This window comes from Natator depressus, chromosome 10 (genome assembly GCF_965152275.1).
Source record: "Natator depressus isolate rNatDep1 chromosome 10, rNatDep2.hap1, whole genome shotgun sequence".
NCBI classification, from domain to species: Eukaryota; Metazoa; Chordata; order Testudines; family Cheloniidae; genus Natator; species Natator depressus.
In genome coordinates, this window is record NC_134243.1 from 57,150,424 (window position 1) to 57,167,511 (window position 17,088).

The following is a 17,088-nucleotide window of genomic DNA, read 5'->3' on the forward strand; positions in this document are numbered from 1 at the left end:
TCCTTAGGCTAATACAGTTTCTTTAGGAGAATGGGACTCTACCATTGTGGCCTAGCAGGTCCCAAACCTGAGAGGCCCCAGAGATTCACAGGAAGGCATGGGCTGGCTGATCAGAGGCTCTGCGGTTCCTGGGCCTCCGTGGCTGCCCATGACAGAACCCGGGGCGCCAGGCAGGGAGCCTTGCAGAGAACATACCACAGCCCCCAGCTCTCGGGGCTGGAGTCGGTCACAACGGGAGTTCCCTCAGCCCTGCCCATAGCCAGCTCCACCTTCACCTCCTCCCCACAGAGCACCCCCTTCTCCCAGCCCCCGGGCGGGAACCAGAGCTTCCCAGATACGCCCCCTGGCGCAGGGCGGAGAAGAGAGCGGGACTCAAGGTAACCCTCGGGGAACAGGAAATAGTCGGGCAACGCGCATGCCCGTTTCAGCCCGGTGCTGTGCGGCCGCCATCCGGGTACTGACGGAGGGAGGGATCAAGCGGCTGAGGGGGTTTCATTGTGCGTGCAGCTGCCGCGCTCACTCGCCCTAAAATGGCCGCCGCTGCCACCGTCTCCTCTCTCGCCGCAGCCCCGTGCGCGGGGCCAGTCCAGATGGAGAGCAAGAAGATCACCGACCTGCGGGTCATCGATCTCAAGTCGGAGCTGAAGCGGCGCAATCTGGACATCACCGGGGTGAAGACCGTGCTCATCTCCCGGCTCAAGCAGGTGAGAGGCCGGCGTAGGCCGCGCGGCCAGGCCAGGCCAGGCCGTACTTTGCTCTCTGGTTTCGGGAGCCTGCTGGGGCTTGGCCCGGCGTTGAGCTCCGGCAGCGGGCGAACCGCTGCCGTTCACGGCGCTGCCCCGGAGCGGCCTCTCTGCCCTTCGCCCACGAGGACTGCCGCGCACCCCCTGAGGGACTCGTCTGGCCGCGCAGCCCTGGCGCCCGCAAGCGAGCCCGCCGCACGGCTGTTTTAAATCCTTATGTGGTTGGCGGTGGAGGCTGGGCGTGGTGCCCTGGGCTGGTCTGAGCAGAAATCTGGATTTGGACATCGCCACAGCATTTTTCATCTGCCACCTCCCTTCCGAGGTAGGGGCAGCCCCGTACTGCGGGATTGAGTCCAGCACACGCAGGCAGGCGCCTCTCCGGTGCTGGGCTCCCCCTGTAAAACAGCCTGGTCCTAACCCCTGTTTTGCCATGGCTCAGGCTTGGCGTAGATGGCTGAGGCTATTTGCGTTGCTTGGTAAGCTCCGTGGTTCTGTTGCCTCGGCACCCTTCTCTGTTGAGTCTGCATGGGGCCTATTTACAGCAGAAGGCTGTCTGCTTTCTTCTGACATCGCCTGAGCATCTCAAGGTACGGCTGCCACGAAATTACTGTGGTGGGTTGCCGGCCTGTGCAAATGCAGGAATGTTCTTGTAACAGTATTTTCCTAGGGCTTTGGCCTAGCCTAAATGTTGCTGTCGTTGCATTTAAATTGCCTTGTAGCATTTCGTTTTGTGTGAGTAGTATGTTGATCTGTGTTACATTTTGTAAAAATGTTACTCTAATCACTTAGGTTGCTGCCATTACCTAGATTATTTTCCTTTTCTGCTCCTCCAAGAGTTTTAAACATACTATCTAATCTGAATCCCTTAAGTAATACTTTGTATTTAGGAAGAACAAGTCATTAGGCTTTTGTGTATGTAAATTATCAACTTCTAGTTAAATTTCATAAAACATTTATTATTTATTTGGTCTTATTTAGGCTATTGAAGAAGAGGGAGGAGATCCAGATAATATTGAAATAACTGTTTCAGCTGATACACCTATCAAGAAGCCAACAAAAGGCAAAGGTTAAAACCTATTAATGCGAATTATATTGTGAAAATCTATTTACTTAAGGTTTTTAAAAGTTTAATTGTCAAATTAAAAATAAGTTTTCACCTGTTGTGAATACTGAGAAATAGGCCTTGTGGATATATCTGCCCAAATTGAGTAGTTGTGCTTGATACAATTTTGTCCACTTTTCTACAAATTTAGTCAAACAGGGCTCTCTTCTTCCCCCCCCCACCCCCCAAAAAAATCACACTTGAGGACTGTCTCACATATTTACTGGTATCTGCTACTTAATTGTTTTTTCTGGAAATGCTCAGCCTCTATTTAAGATTGTCATTGAACTTGAAGGGGGGGAAGTGTCAAGTGATGAAGGTGACTGTACACCAAAAATAATAGTGGCCGGTCTAAAACTGAATTGCATGTCAATCTTCAACTGATATTCTTGCATAAAGAAGTTTTGAATAAGTCTTATCTGTACTGTTTGGGATAAATGCAAAAAGAAACAAAATAGACCAGTGACTTGGTTTTGCTTCTAATAGTCAATTTCACTCTCTCATGTGAAGTTACTACATTGCTAAGGAGGAAACTTAAAATTGTATGGAAGCTTGAAAATTTAGAAGCCTTTCTACTGATCTTGTTATACTGGGTTGTGTATTTAGCAAAAAGTAAACTGAGACCTGAGTTATTCCTTCTGCTGCTACGGTTAATGTTTGCCTCCTTTCTTCTTCAGCCCTCTAAATCATGACTGATATGCATATCACTATATTGAATTGGCCTCTGACAAGGTCCTTCTTGGATAGTCTAGACCTCCACCCTGTCACTCTGCCTTCTGAGGATATTACTGTTTGGGGAAGTCTTTGACAGCTGCTATTTAAGATGTGGCTTCCAGCTTTTCTATAGAGTTAAATTGGTTTACCTATAAAATATGAACCCTTCCCTTTTTTCAAAAAGATGTCATTAGTCTTAAGATGAGTTCTCACTTTCTCCTCACCCACTTTGAAAACTTATGGAAATGGATTATAATTGGATACTTGCGTGATTCACATACGTTTCTGTTAACAAGGGCCCTTTGATAGAACCTGAATATAATTCACGCTGTTCATATTTGTTTTCTATAACATTACAAACACACTGCTTGGCTGACTGCATGGAAGAATGATACTCTTACCATATTCGGATATGTTCATCTTCTAAAGTGAATATCCTGGAGGAATGTTTTCATTTGTCAATATAATCTGTCAGATTTTCCCAGTCTTGGCTTTCAGTGGAATTACTGCAATACCTTTTCGTCCACAGTGAGACCAAAGTGACTGTTTAACAACCAGATATTCCTTTGTTAGTTACTTTGGTTAGGATGATATGCATTCATTTAACCCCATGATGTTGGTTTCCCCTCCTGCTTGTTTCTCTCTTCCACTATAGAGATTTAACTTTTCTGCTAAAATGCTATTACTTTAATCTCTTATAAACCTGACCATTTCCTCCAGTTGGAAAGACTAGCACTTGGAAAAATGTATTGGTTAGCTTGTCCCAGGAAGTTTTCCCTGGTAAGCAGGGGAATTTAAGCCATTAATTTCTTCAGAAACTGAGCTTTCCTTTAAGACTTAACCTATGTTTACACTAGAGGTTATATCAGCATAACTTAAGTCATTCAGAAGTCTGAATAAACCACCCGCAAGTGATATAAATTACATCGACATGAGGGCCGGTGTGGACAGTGCTATGGACAGCAATCTTTTGTCAACATAGAGGTGCAGCTGCACCACTGTATGTGTAGACAAGCTCTGAGACTCAAGCCATTCTGGTTTCAAAAATAGTCCTCCAGTGTCAACAGATGCAGTTTTCCCTCCCTGATGGACTTTTCAAACCAACTGCTGTAGTTTCTGCTGCTCATAGCTTTCTCCAGGCTGCTGCAGGGTGAAGCTAATAAGTATCTAGCAGGCTTTACTGTTGCTATTCAGAACATTATAGTTAGGACAATTTTACTGCTCCCTGAACTTGATACAGCTACTGCTGGGATGGGGGAAAAGCTGTGAACAGCAGGGACTGCCACTGAAGTTGTAAGGGAAGTAGTAGATCTATTAGAAGGAGGCTGGGGGAAGGATAAGATGGAAGAGAGCCTTCTTTGGAACATCTGAAAGGGAGACCAAAGCTTTTTCCATTCAAGTAGCAACTTCAGACTTTTCAGAGAGCAAATCAGTAGAGGTCTTCGAAATAAAAAAAGCTAATAGGTGTCCAACTTTTCAGGTCCAGATATAACTGAGTACTAAATAGCACTTGCTTGAATAACTTCTGTTGTGCCGCTTCACTCCTGGATTTATTAGCTAATTCCTCGTGTGCAGGCACATTGTTTTTTGTATTTTTTTTTAAAAATCTCGCTTCCTTAATCACCTGTTCAGTGCTGAATGCTGTCACCAAAATATTGTTCTGGCCACATGTGAAGAAGATCCTAGTAACTTCTTAGATGTCTGGGTCAGATGTTGTAGCTCACCTACAAGGGAATTATGTAATGTTTTCTGTGAACCATTATTAGATGTGGAGTACTCCCCTGGAGTATTTGCAACCCAAATGCTGCAGCTTTGTGCTAATGCTCAGGAACTTGAGTTTGAAACATTTTGTCTATAGCATAAAATAAAACAGGATGAATAAGTAGTAAACATTAAAACAAGTTTTAATACCAAGATGCTAACGCAAGCAAGGACACTAGTTAGTTTGTTAAACTATGTTTAAGCAAGATCCATTGGTCTCACATAAACTTCCTTGTCTAATTTCAGGCCATAATTGCAGTTTAAAGGCAGTGTGTATTGGTGGAAGTAACATGCATCTGCCTGTAGATATCTGACCCTGATACCACCAGAATGAATTTGGTTCCTTTACTATCCAACCCCATTATATCACTAAAAGATGTATATTTACTAGCACATGCTATAGTACTGTTGCCTTCTTATTCCTCCACACTACTTAACCTTCATGTCCCTAAATTATATAGTGCCCCCCTGAATGTCAGTCTTTCAAAAATAATAAAATACTTAAAGATGAGGCACATCTCTACCCCAAAAAAGACCCATCGTTTTCCTGGCTGTTAATGACATCCACCAATGCAGAATTGTCTAATCAGAATTTGTTCCACAATTTTTTTGTGTCTCGGTCAAACATGCTACTTGTCATCAGTACAAAAACCGTACACAATACTGCTGTGCAGTAAAACTATAATATCCTATCCAAGGGAGATAGTGACATTTGAAGTGACTTACACAGTCATGCCACTTGTTCCATCAAGTTTCTTGGTATAAACCCTGCTGTCTGTATTCACATACATTTCCCTGCCACTACTCCTTGGTTACCTATATCTCTGGCTGATAGTTTTCAAGAGGCATCTGTCTCTCAACAGGAAAAACTGATTGCTCATCTGTTTTATACTAGATAATCTTCCACCACCATTTAACTCAGTTTCCTTTGGGACACTCCTAAATGCCTCAGTCTATTGGTGTGATCTTATCTCTGTCCCCTCTTATTATCGGGCACAGTCCTGCAGTGTTCACTTATGGTGGATGGTGCCTCTTCCAGGGCTGATGCCTCCCCTTGAGGTCTCTAAACCTATTGTACTCTCTCACACTGTGAGCCCTCTCTTGTTCCAGGATCTGCATCTTCCTCTTCATGATTTGGCCCTCCAGTCATGTCACTATGTGATTTCCGCTTCTGGGGTATAGAATCTCACTGGACCTGCTGTCCAGACAGTGCCACTCTGTCAGTGGCTAGTAGGGGAACCTAGACCTGCACACTATTCTGGGTTCTAGCACAAGGACCCTGTAACATGCAGCCAAGGTCTGGTCAGTCGACAGTCTTGCTGCGCGCTCTCTCTCTGGACTGCTTCCTACTCTACTTCCGATGGGTTTTCTTCTCCGCCCTTCTGTCTTCTGAGGGCTTGTCTACACTTAAGCACTACAGTGGCACAGATGCATCACTGTAGCAGTTAGTGAAGAAGCTACCTATGCCAATGGAAGATCTTTTCCCATTGGTGTAGAGCTCCACCTCCTCAAGGGGGAAGTCCTCCTGTCAACATAACGCTGTCTACACCAGATATCAGAGGGTAGCTCTGTTGGTCTGTATCCACAAAAACGAATCTGGTGGCACCTTAAAGGCTAACAGATTTATATGAGCATAAGCTTTCGTTGGTAAAAACACCACTTAAGGTGCATGGAGTGAAAATTATAGATGCAGACATAAATATATTGGCACATGAAGAGAAGGGAGTTACCTCACAAGTGTAGAGGCAGTGTTGACATGGCCAATTTGATCAGGGTGGATGTAGTCCACTCCAATAATAGATGAGGAGGTGTCAATTCCAGGAGAGGTAAAGCTGCTTTTGTAATGAGCCAGCCAGTCCCTATTCAAGCCCAAATTAATGGTGTTAAATTTGCAAATGAATTTTAGTTCTGCTGTTTCTCTTTGAAGTCTGTTTCTGAAGGTTTTTTTGTTCAAGTATAGCTATTTTCAAATCTGCAAACAATCTTCCTGGACATAGTTATACTGACATAAAATTTAGAATGTAGACCAAGCTGTACTATACCTTTTTCTCAGGACCAGTGTTTTACTCTTTCCAGGGGTTCCCTCCTTCCTTCCCTAATGAACAGAAGGTGGGTGCAAGTTTCCTCACTGCAGCCCTTTCTGTTGTCAGCTTCTAGGATTTATACTAGCCCAGCCCATACCTGCTCAGCTGAGCTTCATCTTTCAATCAGGGGTTGCTTTGCCAGCCTAAGCTCCTCATGTGTGGCCTATCATGATGATTGTCCCTGTCTCAGCTTCCTTAACCCTGTCGGGGCTGATGTGGGATGAACACTCTGTCTTTAAAGCATCTATATTTATAAGGTCTCTGTGGTCAACACACAGACTCATCAGTTTTTCTGAAATGTTATGCCACACTGTGAGCTGGCCCAAGTATAGATTAATCAAGTCCTCTAGTTCAATCAGCAAGCACTGAGGGGAGACCAATTATTCTGAAATGCTTCAAAGAATGTAAAAATGACATTAGGTACTCTGTTCTCTGCTCACACAAATGACTTGAGTTAATCTTGAAGTTAGTTTTGAATTGCGTGTGACACTATATGGACTATGGATGATCATTTATAATATTACCGATACCAATATCATAAAGTTGCAATGAATTTTATAAGATATGCCGTATACGGTATCACTGGAAGAATTGATTGACTACATATAAACATGATTATATTTAGTTAATCTTTGTATTGAGTTATAAATACGTGGTATATTTTAATATCAAACTTGTGCTGTGTTTCTGGGTGACACCCCAGGACAGATTGGCATCAGCACTATCCAGCCTGCTTAATGACCTATTTAAGGCAATCAGCTATACAATGAACCTATTGAGAGAAGGCAGGGATGCGTGAGCTTAGCTCACGCAAGCTTATGCTCAAATAAATTGGTTAGTCTCTAAGGTGCCACTAGTACTCCTTTTCTTTTTGTGAATACAGACTAACACAGCCGCTACTTCGAAACCTGTCATTAAAACAAAGAACATCCAAGCTTTGGATGTGTTCCATAAGGACTCTACAAGCCAGCCAACTCATCAGTGCTGCTAAGAACCTGATACATACATAAGACTTCAGAGTCCATATATCTGATTGCTTTACAATTTAACAACTCTTTTCTTGTTTTATAATAAAACCTTTAGTTTTAGATGCTAAGGGATTGGCTGGCAGTGTAGTATATTGGGTAAGATCCAAACTAGTATTGATCTGGTAAAGTGTCTGGCCCTCTGGGGATCAGAAGAACATTTTATATAGTGAGCTGAATTATAAATAACTCCTCACCTTACTGGACCTGTGTGCTGATTGGGAGCCAGAGAACTGGAATGCGATAAAGGGGGCTGTGTGATTTTTCTTTTTCAGCTTCTTGATAACCAGTGTGGTGGGTCAGGAGCACAGTTTGTGACTGGTTGGTGAATCTAACTTCAGTGTTAACCACCAGTTTTGGGAGAATCTGCTCTCCTTTTGCTGCCTGCCCTGTCCTTGGTATTTTCAGCGTTGGCTTCCCTAGACACCACAGGTCACATTCCCAACTAAGTCTTTCCCTTGATATTAGTTCTGTATTAGTAAATCTTCATGCTGCTGTTCTTCTCAAATTCCTGCTACAATTGTGCTGAGTAGAACAACCATGGAAGAAGCTAGTTTGAACTCATCATCAGATATAAAGCAGACTGAGGTTACCCTTTTCAATGTAGAGCTATTTAAAAAAAAAAAAAAGGTGAACTCTCCAGTGCTCAGCACTGGATTCAAAATCATAATTGTGGTCATCTGTCGCAAATACACCCAGTTACCAGGCTAATTACCAAAGCTGTTCACGATGCCCTGAAGCTTGTATGGAATGTTTATGCTTAACAGACTTATCATTTGGCAGATTCCTTTAAGCAGTTTACTCAGTTACAGTTTGCAGGCGTCTTGGCTAGCTTAACCATGTAAGTTGTATTCACAGATTTTATAAAATTCCAGTCAGCAGCAAACCAATCACTGAGACTGTTACTCCCTCATGAGACTTGTGAAGCATCCTTATCTGAAGTAAAATAGTAATAAAATACTTTTTTTTGAAAGATTGGCAATGCATACAGATGCAAAAAGAGTATGTACCTCCAAACTCTAGACATCTCCATTGTTTAACTCCTGCTAAGTGTATTACCACAAACCAAAGACTTATTTTTCTAATAGTTTTCCATTGCTTTTAGTTAACTTTAGTTATTAAATACCTTTTAAACTGCGTATAGTGAATATATTTGATCTATATACCTGAAACTACAATAAAAAGAATATTTTGGATATTTCTGTCTGCAAACTCTATAAACCTATTCTCTGGCTAATTTCAATATAGTAACTGATCATTTCTGACTTGGCTCAGTTTTTTTTTCTTAATTTAGAGTCCTGACAGTGACATACTGGAGAAGCTATAATAAGTTGTAAAATATATTCAAAATGTACCATATAGGTTTGCAAAAAATAGGATAAAATGTTAACTTTTCTGTGAAGTTAGTTTTATTTGGGCAAATAGTGACACTGAAGTCAAGTGAGGGTCGTAGGATCATGCCCATAATAATTAAATACTATTGCGAAGTATTTTTTGTAAAAGAACGATCTTTTGGGGGAAGGGGCAACCTTTGCTGAGTGTGGTACCTACCATAACGGGCCTGATTGGGTCTGCTAGCTGCTACTGCAGGGTAAATAATAAATACAGTAATCACATTTCTCACTTTTCCTTAAACACTAAAGGTTCTAAAACTATGCATATTTGTGCATCAAATGTAATTTGGCCAATACATAACTAGTGCTTGATTTGTTACCAAAGATTTACGTTTGACACCCACTCACATTTACATTTTAGTTAATTAAATATCCTTTTTTCTCATAATTCACTAGACCCTTAGGGGGTCTGAATCATCATTTGTGTAAAGGGTTGTGAATGAGTAAGACAAGCAGAATAGTTACCTGGGTCATGTAAATGAGTTTGGAATTAAATCTGCATGCTGATAGCATTAAACTAGCAATTAACTGTTATGAATCCTTTGCCTCAGTCCCAGCTAGGGGGAGTGGTAGTGTTTAGGCAGGAAAATACCCATGCTTTAAGCCAATAGGGCTTGTTACAACATCTGGCAGTTTGGATCAGTAGCACTGCTACAAGGGTTATGAAGTCTGGTGTCTCAAGTAGTGCCTTTCTCCCAAAGTATAACTGATACAGTATTGCATTCCAGACAACATATATCACAGGCACCCAGATTTGTGGCAGACTGTGTTAGCAACACTGGTGTTTCAACAGGTGTTTTTTTGGATGACTTGGATGTAGGAACTTCTTTCATAGAATATCAGGGTTGAAAAGGATCTTACGAGGTCATCTAATCCAACCCCCTGCTCAAAGGAGGACCAATCCCCAATTTAAATCATCCCAGCCAGGGCTTTGTCAAGCCTGACCTTAAAAACTCCTAAAGAAGGAGATTCCACCACCTCACTAGGTAGCCCATTCCAGTGCTTCACCCTCCTAGTGAAAATGTTTTTCCTAATATCCAACCTAAACCTCCCCCACTGCAACTTGAGACCATTACTCCTTGTTCTGTCATCTGCTACAACTGAAAACAGCCTAGATCCATCCTCTTTGGAACCCCCTTTCAGGTAGTTGAAATCCCCTCTATCAAATCCTCACTCATTCCTCTATCAATCATTCCTCTACCAATCTATCTATTCACTCATTCCTCCATTCCACTATCAAATCCCCACTCATTCCTCTCTTCCGCAGACTAAATAATCCCAGTCCCCTCAGCCTCTCCTCATTAGTCACGTGCTCCAGTGCCCTAATCTTTTTTGTTGCCCTCCGCTGGACTCTTTTTTTTTTCCAATTTTTCCACATCCTTCTTGTTGTGTGGGACACAGTGCTCCAGATGAGGCCTCACCAATGCCGAATAGAGGGGAATGATCGTGTCCCTTGATCCGCTGGCAATGCTCCTACTTATACAGCCCAAAATGCTGTTAGACTTCTTGGCAACAAAGGCACATTGACTCATATCCAGCTTCTCGTCCACTGTAACCCCTAGGTCCTTTTCTGCAGAACTGCTGCGTAACCACTTGGTCCCTAGTCTGTAGCAGTGCATGGGATTCTTTCCTGTGTGTTGCTACCTTGCTTTGTTTCATAGGCACTGCTGTGGGCTACCAGGTGTTCTCTAGCAACAGTAACATGTGCCTTTTAGCCCTAGGTATTGGTCCTCTAGATTATGCTGACCTTGCATAACAATTGTTCTCTTGCTGAAAAATGCTTTCTGGGGGTCTGACCTTAGCTGTGTGGGCACACATAACTTTGTCCTTGTTCACCTGTGGATGGACCAGTAGTAATCTAGTTCATTTACATCAGCACCATTGAATAGTACTGAACACTTCAGTCTCTGAGGGCCTCTTTTTGTCAAGATATACTGTCAATATTAGAGAGCCATATTGCACCAACATTAGAAAACTATCTGCATCAGCACCTTTTAAGTAGTAATTGCACTGGAATAAGTTGTATTGATACTTTTTTGAGGGGACAAGGGCATCATAGTTTCACTTGAAGAGGAGGACTGTTTTCTCATACTTGGAACAACGCTCTTGTAACATCAAGGAATAAATGTCTGCTTGCTTTTATTTCAATGTATTAAGGTGGACTGCAAGTACTTGATCGTCATGGAGAGAGAGACTTGGAGTAGCAGCAAGTGTCCTCCTGTCTGGTCTCGGCTATACAAAAAATAAAAATGGAAAAATCCTTCTGATACTCCCATTCATTTGACTTCTGATGAGGACACTTTCAGAAATCTGGCTTTCAAGAGAGATGCCTTTGAGTGCCATAATGTCTGAGGACTTTCATGTCGGGGGGAAGAGCACCTCTCCCCCCACAAAATGGTTCTAGTTAATTTTTCCTGCGCACGGCAAGCAGATGAATTTCAGAAACACCCTTTGAAGAGTCTAGAGACTGACAGCTATTCAATGAAATAGGCCTTTGCTGGACACCTGTAGCATCAAGAACACTTGCCTCATGAGCATAGTGTGTATGTTTATCTGGATACGGGTGCAGGAGAAGTTCAAGGATCTAGGGTAGAACATGGAGAAACCCTGTGAAGGCCAACAAAGCATTCAATTTGATGACTGATTCTTTTTTGTTTTAAAGAAGCAAATTGTGAAGCTGAAAGGACAAGTACAAAAGTCCCTGTTTAGTAATACTGCTTTTAATTACATTTCATTCTTCATTTATCCTTTGTTTACGTGGTGGACTAGAAGATTGTTGGAACATACCTGAATATAGCTGCCACTGGCAGGATTGCCCAAGTTTACTTTAGGGAGGAAAAAAAAAAAAAAGTACCATTCTAAAACAGTCTAGATTAGACTCGTGTTCCCAAGATCTGAGGATTCCATGGAGTGGAAAGGATCTTTCTGTTAAGTCACTCACCTTCTAAGGAAGACTAGTGTCTTAAAACATGCCTATTGATCATAATTTTTTCGTTGCCACTTGTACCTTGCTAATTTCATGGTATTGCACTCCAAATACAAAGCAGCAATGCTAAACATGGCAAAAGGATGCCTTTTTAATTCAAATCTGAATTGATCTATAAATGCATTTATAAAAACTGATTTGGGCATTTACCTGTATCTTACTCATGTAACTAATGAGAGAGAACCGTCAGTGTGTCTCTTGTTTGGTCAGGAAGTTTGCAAGTTTTCAAGTACTGTTTAGAACTTGCCTCTTTGAAGAATTAAAAAAGAGTTGATTCTCTTTGTTACATCAAAGGTGGATGTGGGGCTGTTTGTGCTAAGGAGTGATGTACTTCAATTATCTAGATATACTGTCCATCCCTTGGAAGAAGGAGGGTGAAAAGTTGAAGAGCAAATCACTAATGTGTTCTTAGTGTCAAATACACTAAGTAGCAAAAAGCCTTCATTGGCGAAGTTGTTATCATAATTGCCCATGTCAACCCAGCTGCATCTGGTCATGGATTCCCACAGAAACCCATTTGCACCAATTCTGATCAGATTGTGCATTTTGATCTTTTCTAAAAGGTTACTCACAGGCTGATTCTTGGGATTAAGTGGTTCAGTGTCTTTTTATTTATGTAATTATTTGTAATTATTTGAAGTGCACAACATCTGGGTTACTCCTCTAGAAAGGATAAGTGATGGACTCCAATGGAGTTCTGTCAGTCACCTTATCCACTCCCTTACTGCCCCCCCCCCCCAAAAAAAAAAAAGTACATGCACAATGCTAGATTTGTGACAGCGGTCTCAGAGGGAGAGTTGTCAATATTTTCAACTTCATGGAAAATATTCATTGCCAGGTCTTAATTCTAAAGTTTAGCACCTAGAGTTGGTTGCTAACTACAATTAATGCTACTTCATTCACTGTTATCAGAATTACTACATAACTTTTTTTTAAGTTTAAGAATTGAGTCTGAAGAGTAAGGAATAAATTTTAAAGGGGAGAGGTCAGAATTGAAGAAGCACTGTTTTGTTGATTGTGCACTGTCAAATGATTACATACCAACTCCATTTCATAACCCTTGAGTTTCATCTTAAAACATAATGTTCTTTGGGAATTATACCATGGTGAGTGATTCAGTTGAGCTGTAGTATTATGGAGAACAGTTAGTTGAACCCTCCTTCTCTCACACCATAATGCATATGAAGTCAAGTCTTACAAAAGGAGTTGCTTTCAACTATAGTCATTAGCATATCCTGTCTTTTTAGGTAAAAAACAGGAAACTGATGAACTAAGTGGTGATACTTCAGTGGAAGATGATTCCTTTGTCAAGGTAATAACTAAATTTCTTTGAGAACTTATATACTGCACTGTTCTAGTCCGGTAAATGAAGCAAAGCTTTAGCTGAAAAGGTCCATTTGACACAAGCTAACTTAGATGGAGATCTAAATCATTGTTCATGCTGTGTTTACACTACTACAAGATATTTGATCATATCTTATTCCACACACATTCAATTATATGGCTTGATTTATCTTGATGCATAACTTTCTGCATGTAAGCATGCTGTGTGCTTTAAAATAAATGGGAACTCTAGGAATGACAACAATAAACAATGTTGAAAATGTAGCTATTTGATATCCTTTTGAAGAAACAATGGCTCTGTTTCACTGGAAGGAAAATCTAGCTCGTGCCTCTAGTTATACCATATGTTCTTCTGATTGAAAGGAAAGTGAGTTGGAGGTTCAAGATGCAAGCGATCAAGATGGAAATGATGAACTGAAGGACTTTGAAGAAGTTGGTGAAAATGAAGAGGAGAACTCGCATTCTAAAGAACTGCCTCCTTCAGAAAAGAAATATTCTGATTCAAAACAGGGAGAGACAAGAGAAGATGCAGAGAGAGATTTTGAAAGCCAGGTACCTTGCCATACTTGTTAAAATCTATATGAACTTTCATCGAAAAACACATTTCTGTTTAGTCTGTCTAAAACTCTTTGGGGCTAAAGTTTGTCTCTTTCAGTCTGTCTTATTCAGCTCACTAAAAGAGGTAGTACTTACTTCAAACTCCCCTGCTCCTCTTAACCTGTCTAAGTAGTACAGAGCTGAATCTCCTGACTCTTTAGATGCTTTTGTAAGTGTCATTATTACTAGCTTGTTTAGCAAGCCCCTTATCTGTGTTTTCAACTTAGGAAAATGATCTTCAAGACACAGAAGATGATACATTTCCAACTGTCCATGTAAGTTCCAAACAGTCTTGTTAAACTTGTGATTAGGAAATTGAAACAAAGCCTGGCTTAAAGTGACCTTCTTTCTCAGTTAAGTTACCAGGCTTGCACCTTTGAGCTTCTGATGGTATAATACAGATGTTTTCAAATGACTGCAATGCAAGCTTTGCTCGCTGTATTAAGGATGGCCTGGACTTTGAGATGTCCTCTCAAAGTGACTATACTTGGCTCTTGTGGGAGCATTATACACACACTTAACTAATCGACCCAAAAATACTTTGAGGTACCTCTTTAGTGAAACTTAAGAACTATATGTAGTATCTCTAACACAATGTATACAAAACCCTCCTCTCTTTCATTTCAGAACTTCATTTCCAAAGTTAAAATTTTAAAAATGATGTTCTGGAGATGAAGGTTCAGATCCTTTTTTAAAAAAAAAAGGTAAAGTTCTTCCAGTTCTGAAATTCATACAGCGTTCCAGACACTTCTGATGAAGACATCCAGAATGTGTGAAATCACTCACACTCACACTCACACTCACACGAAGTAGATCATCATCTTCCTCTCAGTTAACTTTGATAACCCGAAAAAGTAAACATTTGTTAAACAGCATATGTATCAGACATTTCCTGTATAATATTCAAACCAGGGAGACTCTCACTTTCAAGGCTAACATTAGTTAATTGCCTTTGATAGAACAGTGCAACAGAACAGAGATCATATTACTTGTTCCTCTCATTCTGAAGACCTTAACTCTAGAACACATATCAAGTAACACTTTGTTGACTACAATAGAAGTTGGTAACATGTTGCCACCAGTTGTAAGTTCCCTTTCATGGAAAAGGGAACCTTTCTAGAAAGGGAAATGTTCTTAACTGGAAAACAAAGATATTACTGAATGCTGTGATATGAATTCTCACTGGCTACAAAAGATGGTATAAACAATGTGTACCATCAACTTCTAATTAAACTCTTTAGTTTTTGGGAACAGTTCCTTAATTCATAAATTCGGATTACTGTGGACTTGAAATTCATAATTTTTGTGCTTAAACTCTCATAGCAAACAGATACTTAAATTTGATTTCTCCCTGTCTTGCAGAATGGTGAAGAGGAAGAAAATGAAAAAGGTATGTTTTGAAATTTAGTAGAGTTGAGAGGTTTTAAACTGGTAGATGAAAAGTGAAACTTGCTTAATTTTTAGTCTGTTAACATTAGGTTTGTCTCTAGTATTAAGTATTGACTGTCTCTGTATTAAGCTCACTAAGATCCATGTCCTCAGTGGATTTATTTTTCTCAAGAGTGGATGATAGTACATATCAGTTACTGTGGTGGATGTATGCTTATTATTAATTAAAAACAAACCAAATATGCAAGGACTTCTGTTTCTATGGTGCAATAAATCTTGAAGCACAAATTGAAGACTTGCACTGCAGTAACTGGTAGATGCTTAACAGAATGAGACAGTACATTACTATACTGAACTTCGAAAACTCTGCCAATTATGGACCATCATCTACTTGACTTTTCACATACTGTCATCCACATGCTGCCAGGTTGTGCTTAGGATGGTAAAGGAAGCTTTCAGAAACGTGGAGGAGTCTAAACAGCGGCTTTTTTTTTAAAGCCATTCTACTTACTAACGCTACAGAAGAAGTGTGACACATCTGACCAACCAGAGACTTTCTGGAGAGAAATCAAAGGATTCTACATATTGTGGACTAGAAAGATCATGGAGCACTTTCACTTTAAACAAGATGGACAGTGTTGAAGTTAGAGAATAAACCTACAGACTCACCATTTACGGGGGACCCTATCGCTGAAGCGTCTGTTTTGTGAGAATGCAAGAATATTGTTGGAGATACTGCTTATGGGACTGAGAATGAATACTGAAAATCTGCAAAGTGGATGAAGATTGAAAACCAGTTTGCTACGAACTTTGAAGTTCACACTTCGTTTTCTGCAGCAGACTTGTTCAGCTATCTTGACTGCCAAACAACCATTCAGAAAGGAGGATCAAGACAGAACCTTGCAACTGTATTGAAGACTGACTTAGACTCTCCCGACTGTAACTCTTAAGGATTTTGGAAGGTTAAAAGTCTTACAACAAGGAAGTTTTCAAACATTGATTAAATCAAATTGCAAGCATCTGAAGAAAGCCTTTCTTTATGGCATATTAACACCTACAGCGGAAAATGGATACTTGCTATGAAAAACTGGTATCTGCAGGATGGAACCATTTTCTGACTCCTACTGTTTGTTGGTATTTGTCTTTTAGAAAATGTATTTTGCCATGGCGAATGAGTGATCCTGGGTGAAGGATTTATTTACATGTTAATACACCTTGTTTTTTTTCCCCCTAATCTTCCATCAGTGCTAATAACTGGCTTTGTATTTTCTAGGTCCTATTCTAGCTTATGCATATAAAATTGTTTAAACTTCTTGTTTTGCCATATTTATTCCTGTTAAATCCTCTTAGATAAAGCAGGTTCTGGTGATGGTATACAAGAAGTATCTAAACCTCTGCCTTCAGAAGAAAGCCTAGCTGAGGCTGATCATACGGCTCATGAAGAGATGGAAGCTAACACATCTGTGAAAGAAGCTGAGGATGATAACATATCGGTTACAATCCAGGCTGAAGATGCCATCACTCTGGATTTTGATGGTGATGACCTCCTAGAAACAGGTAAAAATGTGAAAATTACAGATTCTGAAGCAAATAAGCCAAAAGATGGGCAGGATACCATTGCACAGAGCCTGGAGAAGGAAAGCAAGGATTATGAGATGACTGAGAACCATAAAGATGGTAAGAAGGAAGACTGCGTGAAGGGTGATCCTGTCAAGAAGGAAGCCAGAGAAGGTTCAAAGAAAGCAGAATCTGGAGACAAAGAAAAGGACACTTTGAAGAAAGGTCCCTCGTCTACTGGGGCCTCTGGTCAAGCAAAGAGGTTTGTCTTTCTATGTCCGTTCTTTACGATACTGAGTACCAGCATTCAGTAAGATCACTCTACATTAAGGGGGTAGCAGCAAGCATCTTATAATTAATATCTTATGCTCCTGCCTATAGATATTTTTTTT

At 40.7% G+C, this 17,088-nt stretch overlaps 1 protein-coding gene across 3 annotated transcripts in view; it reads left to right on the plus strand.

Moving 5' to 3' along the window:
* The first annotated feature begins 508 nt into the window (after positions 1 to 508).
* SLTM (SAFB like transcription modulator) overlaps positions 509 to 17,088 on the plus strand; it is a 31,801-nt gene continuing 15,221 nt past the window's right edge. The window contains exons 1-7 of one of the 3 annotated variants that reach the window (XM_074966247.1): positions 509 to 704; positions 1,722 to 1,809; positions 13,057 to 13,121; positions 13,517 to 13,705; positions 13,978 to 14,025; positions 15,113 to 15,140; positions 16,490 to 16,958. In XM_074966247.1, coding sequence (XP_074822348.1) covers positions 531 to 704; positions 1,722 to 1,809; positions 13,057 to 13,121; positions 13,517 to 13,705; positions 13,978 to 14,025; positions 15,113 to 15,140; positions 16,490 to 16,958 — 1,061 coding nt within the window. In that variant the 5' untranslated portion in view covers positions 509 to 530. The remainder of the gene's footprint in view (positions 705 to 1,721; positions 1,810 to 13,056; positions 13,122 to 13,516; positions 13,706 to 13,977; positions 14,026 to 15,112; positions 15,141 to 16,489; positions 16,959 to 17,088) is intronic. The other 2 variants (XM_074966244.1, XM_074966246.1) reach the window with 2 other exon arrangements.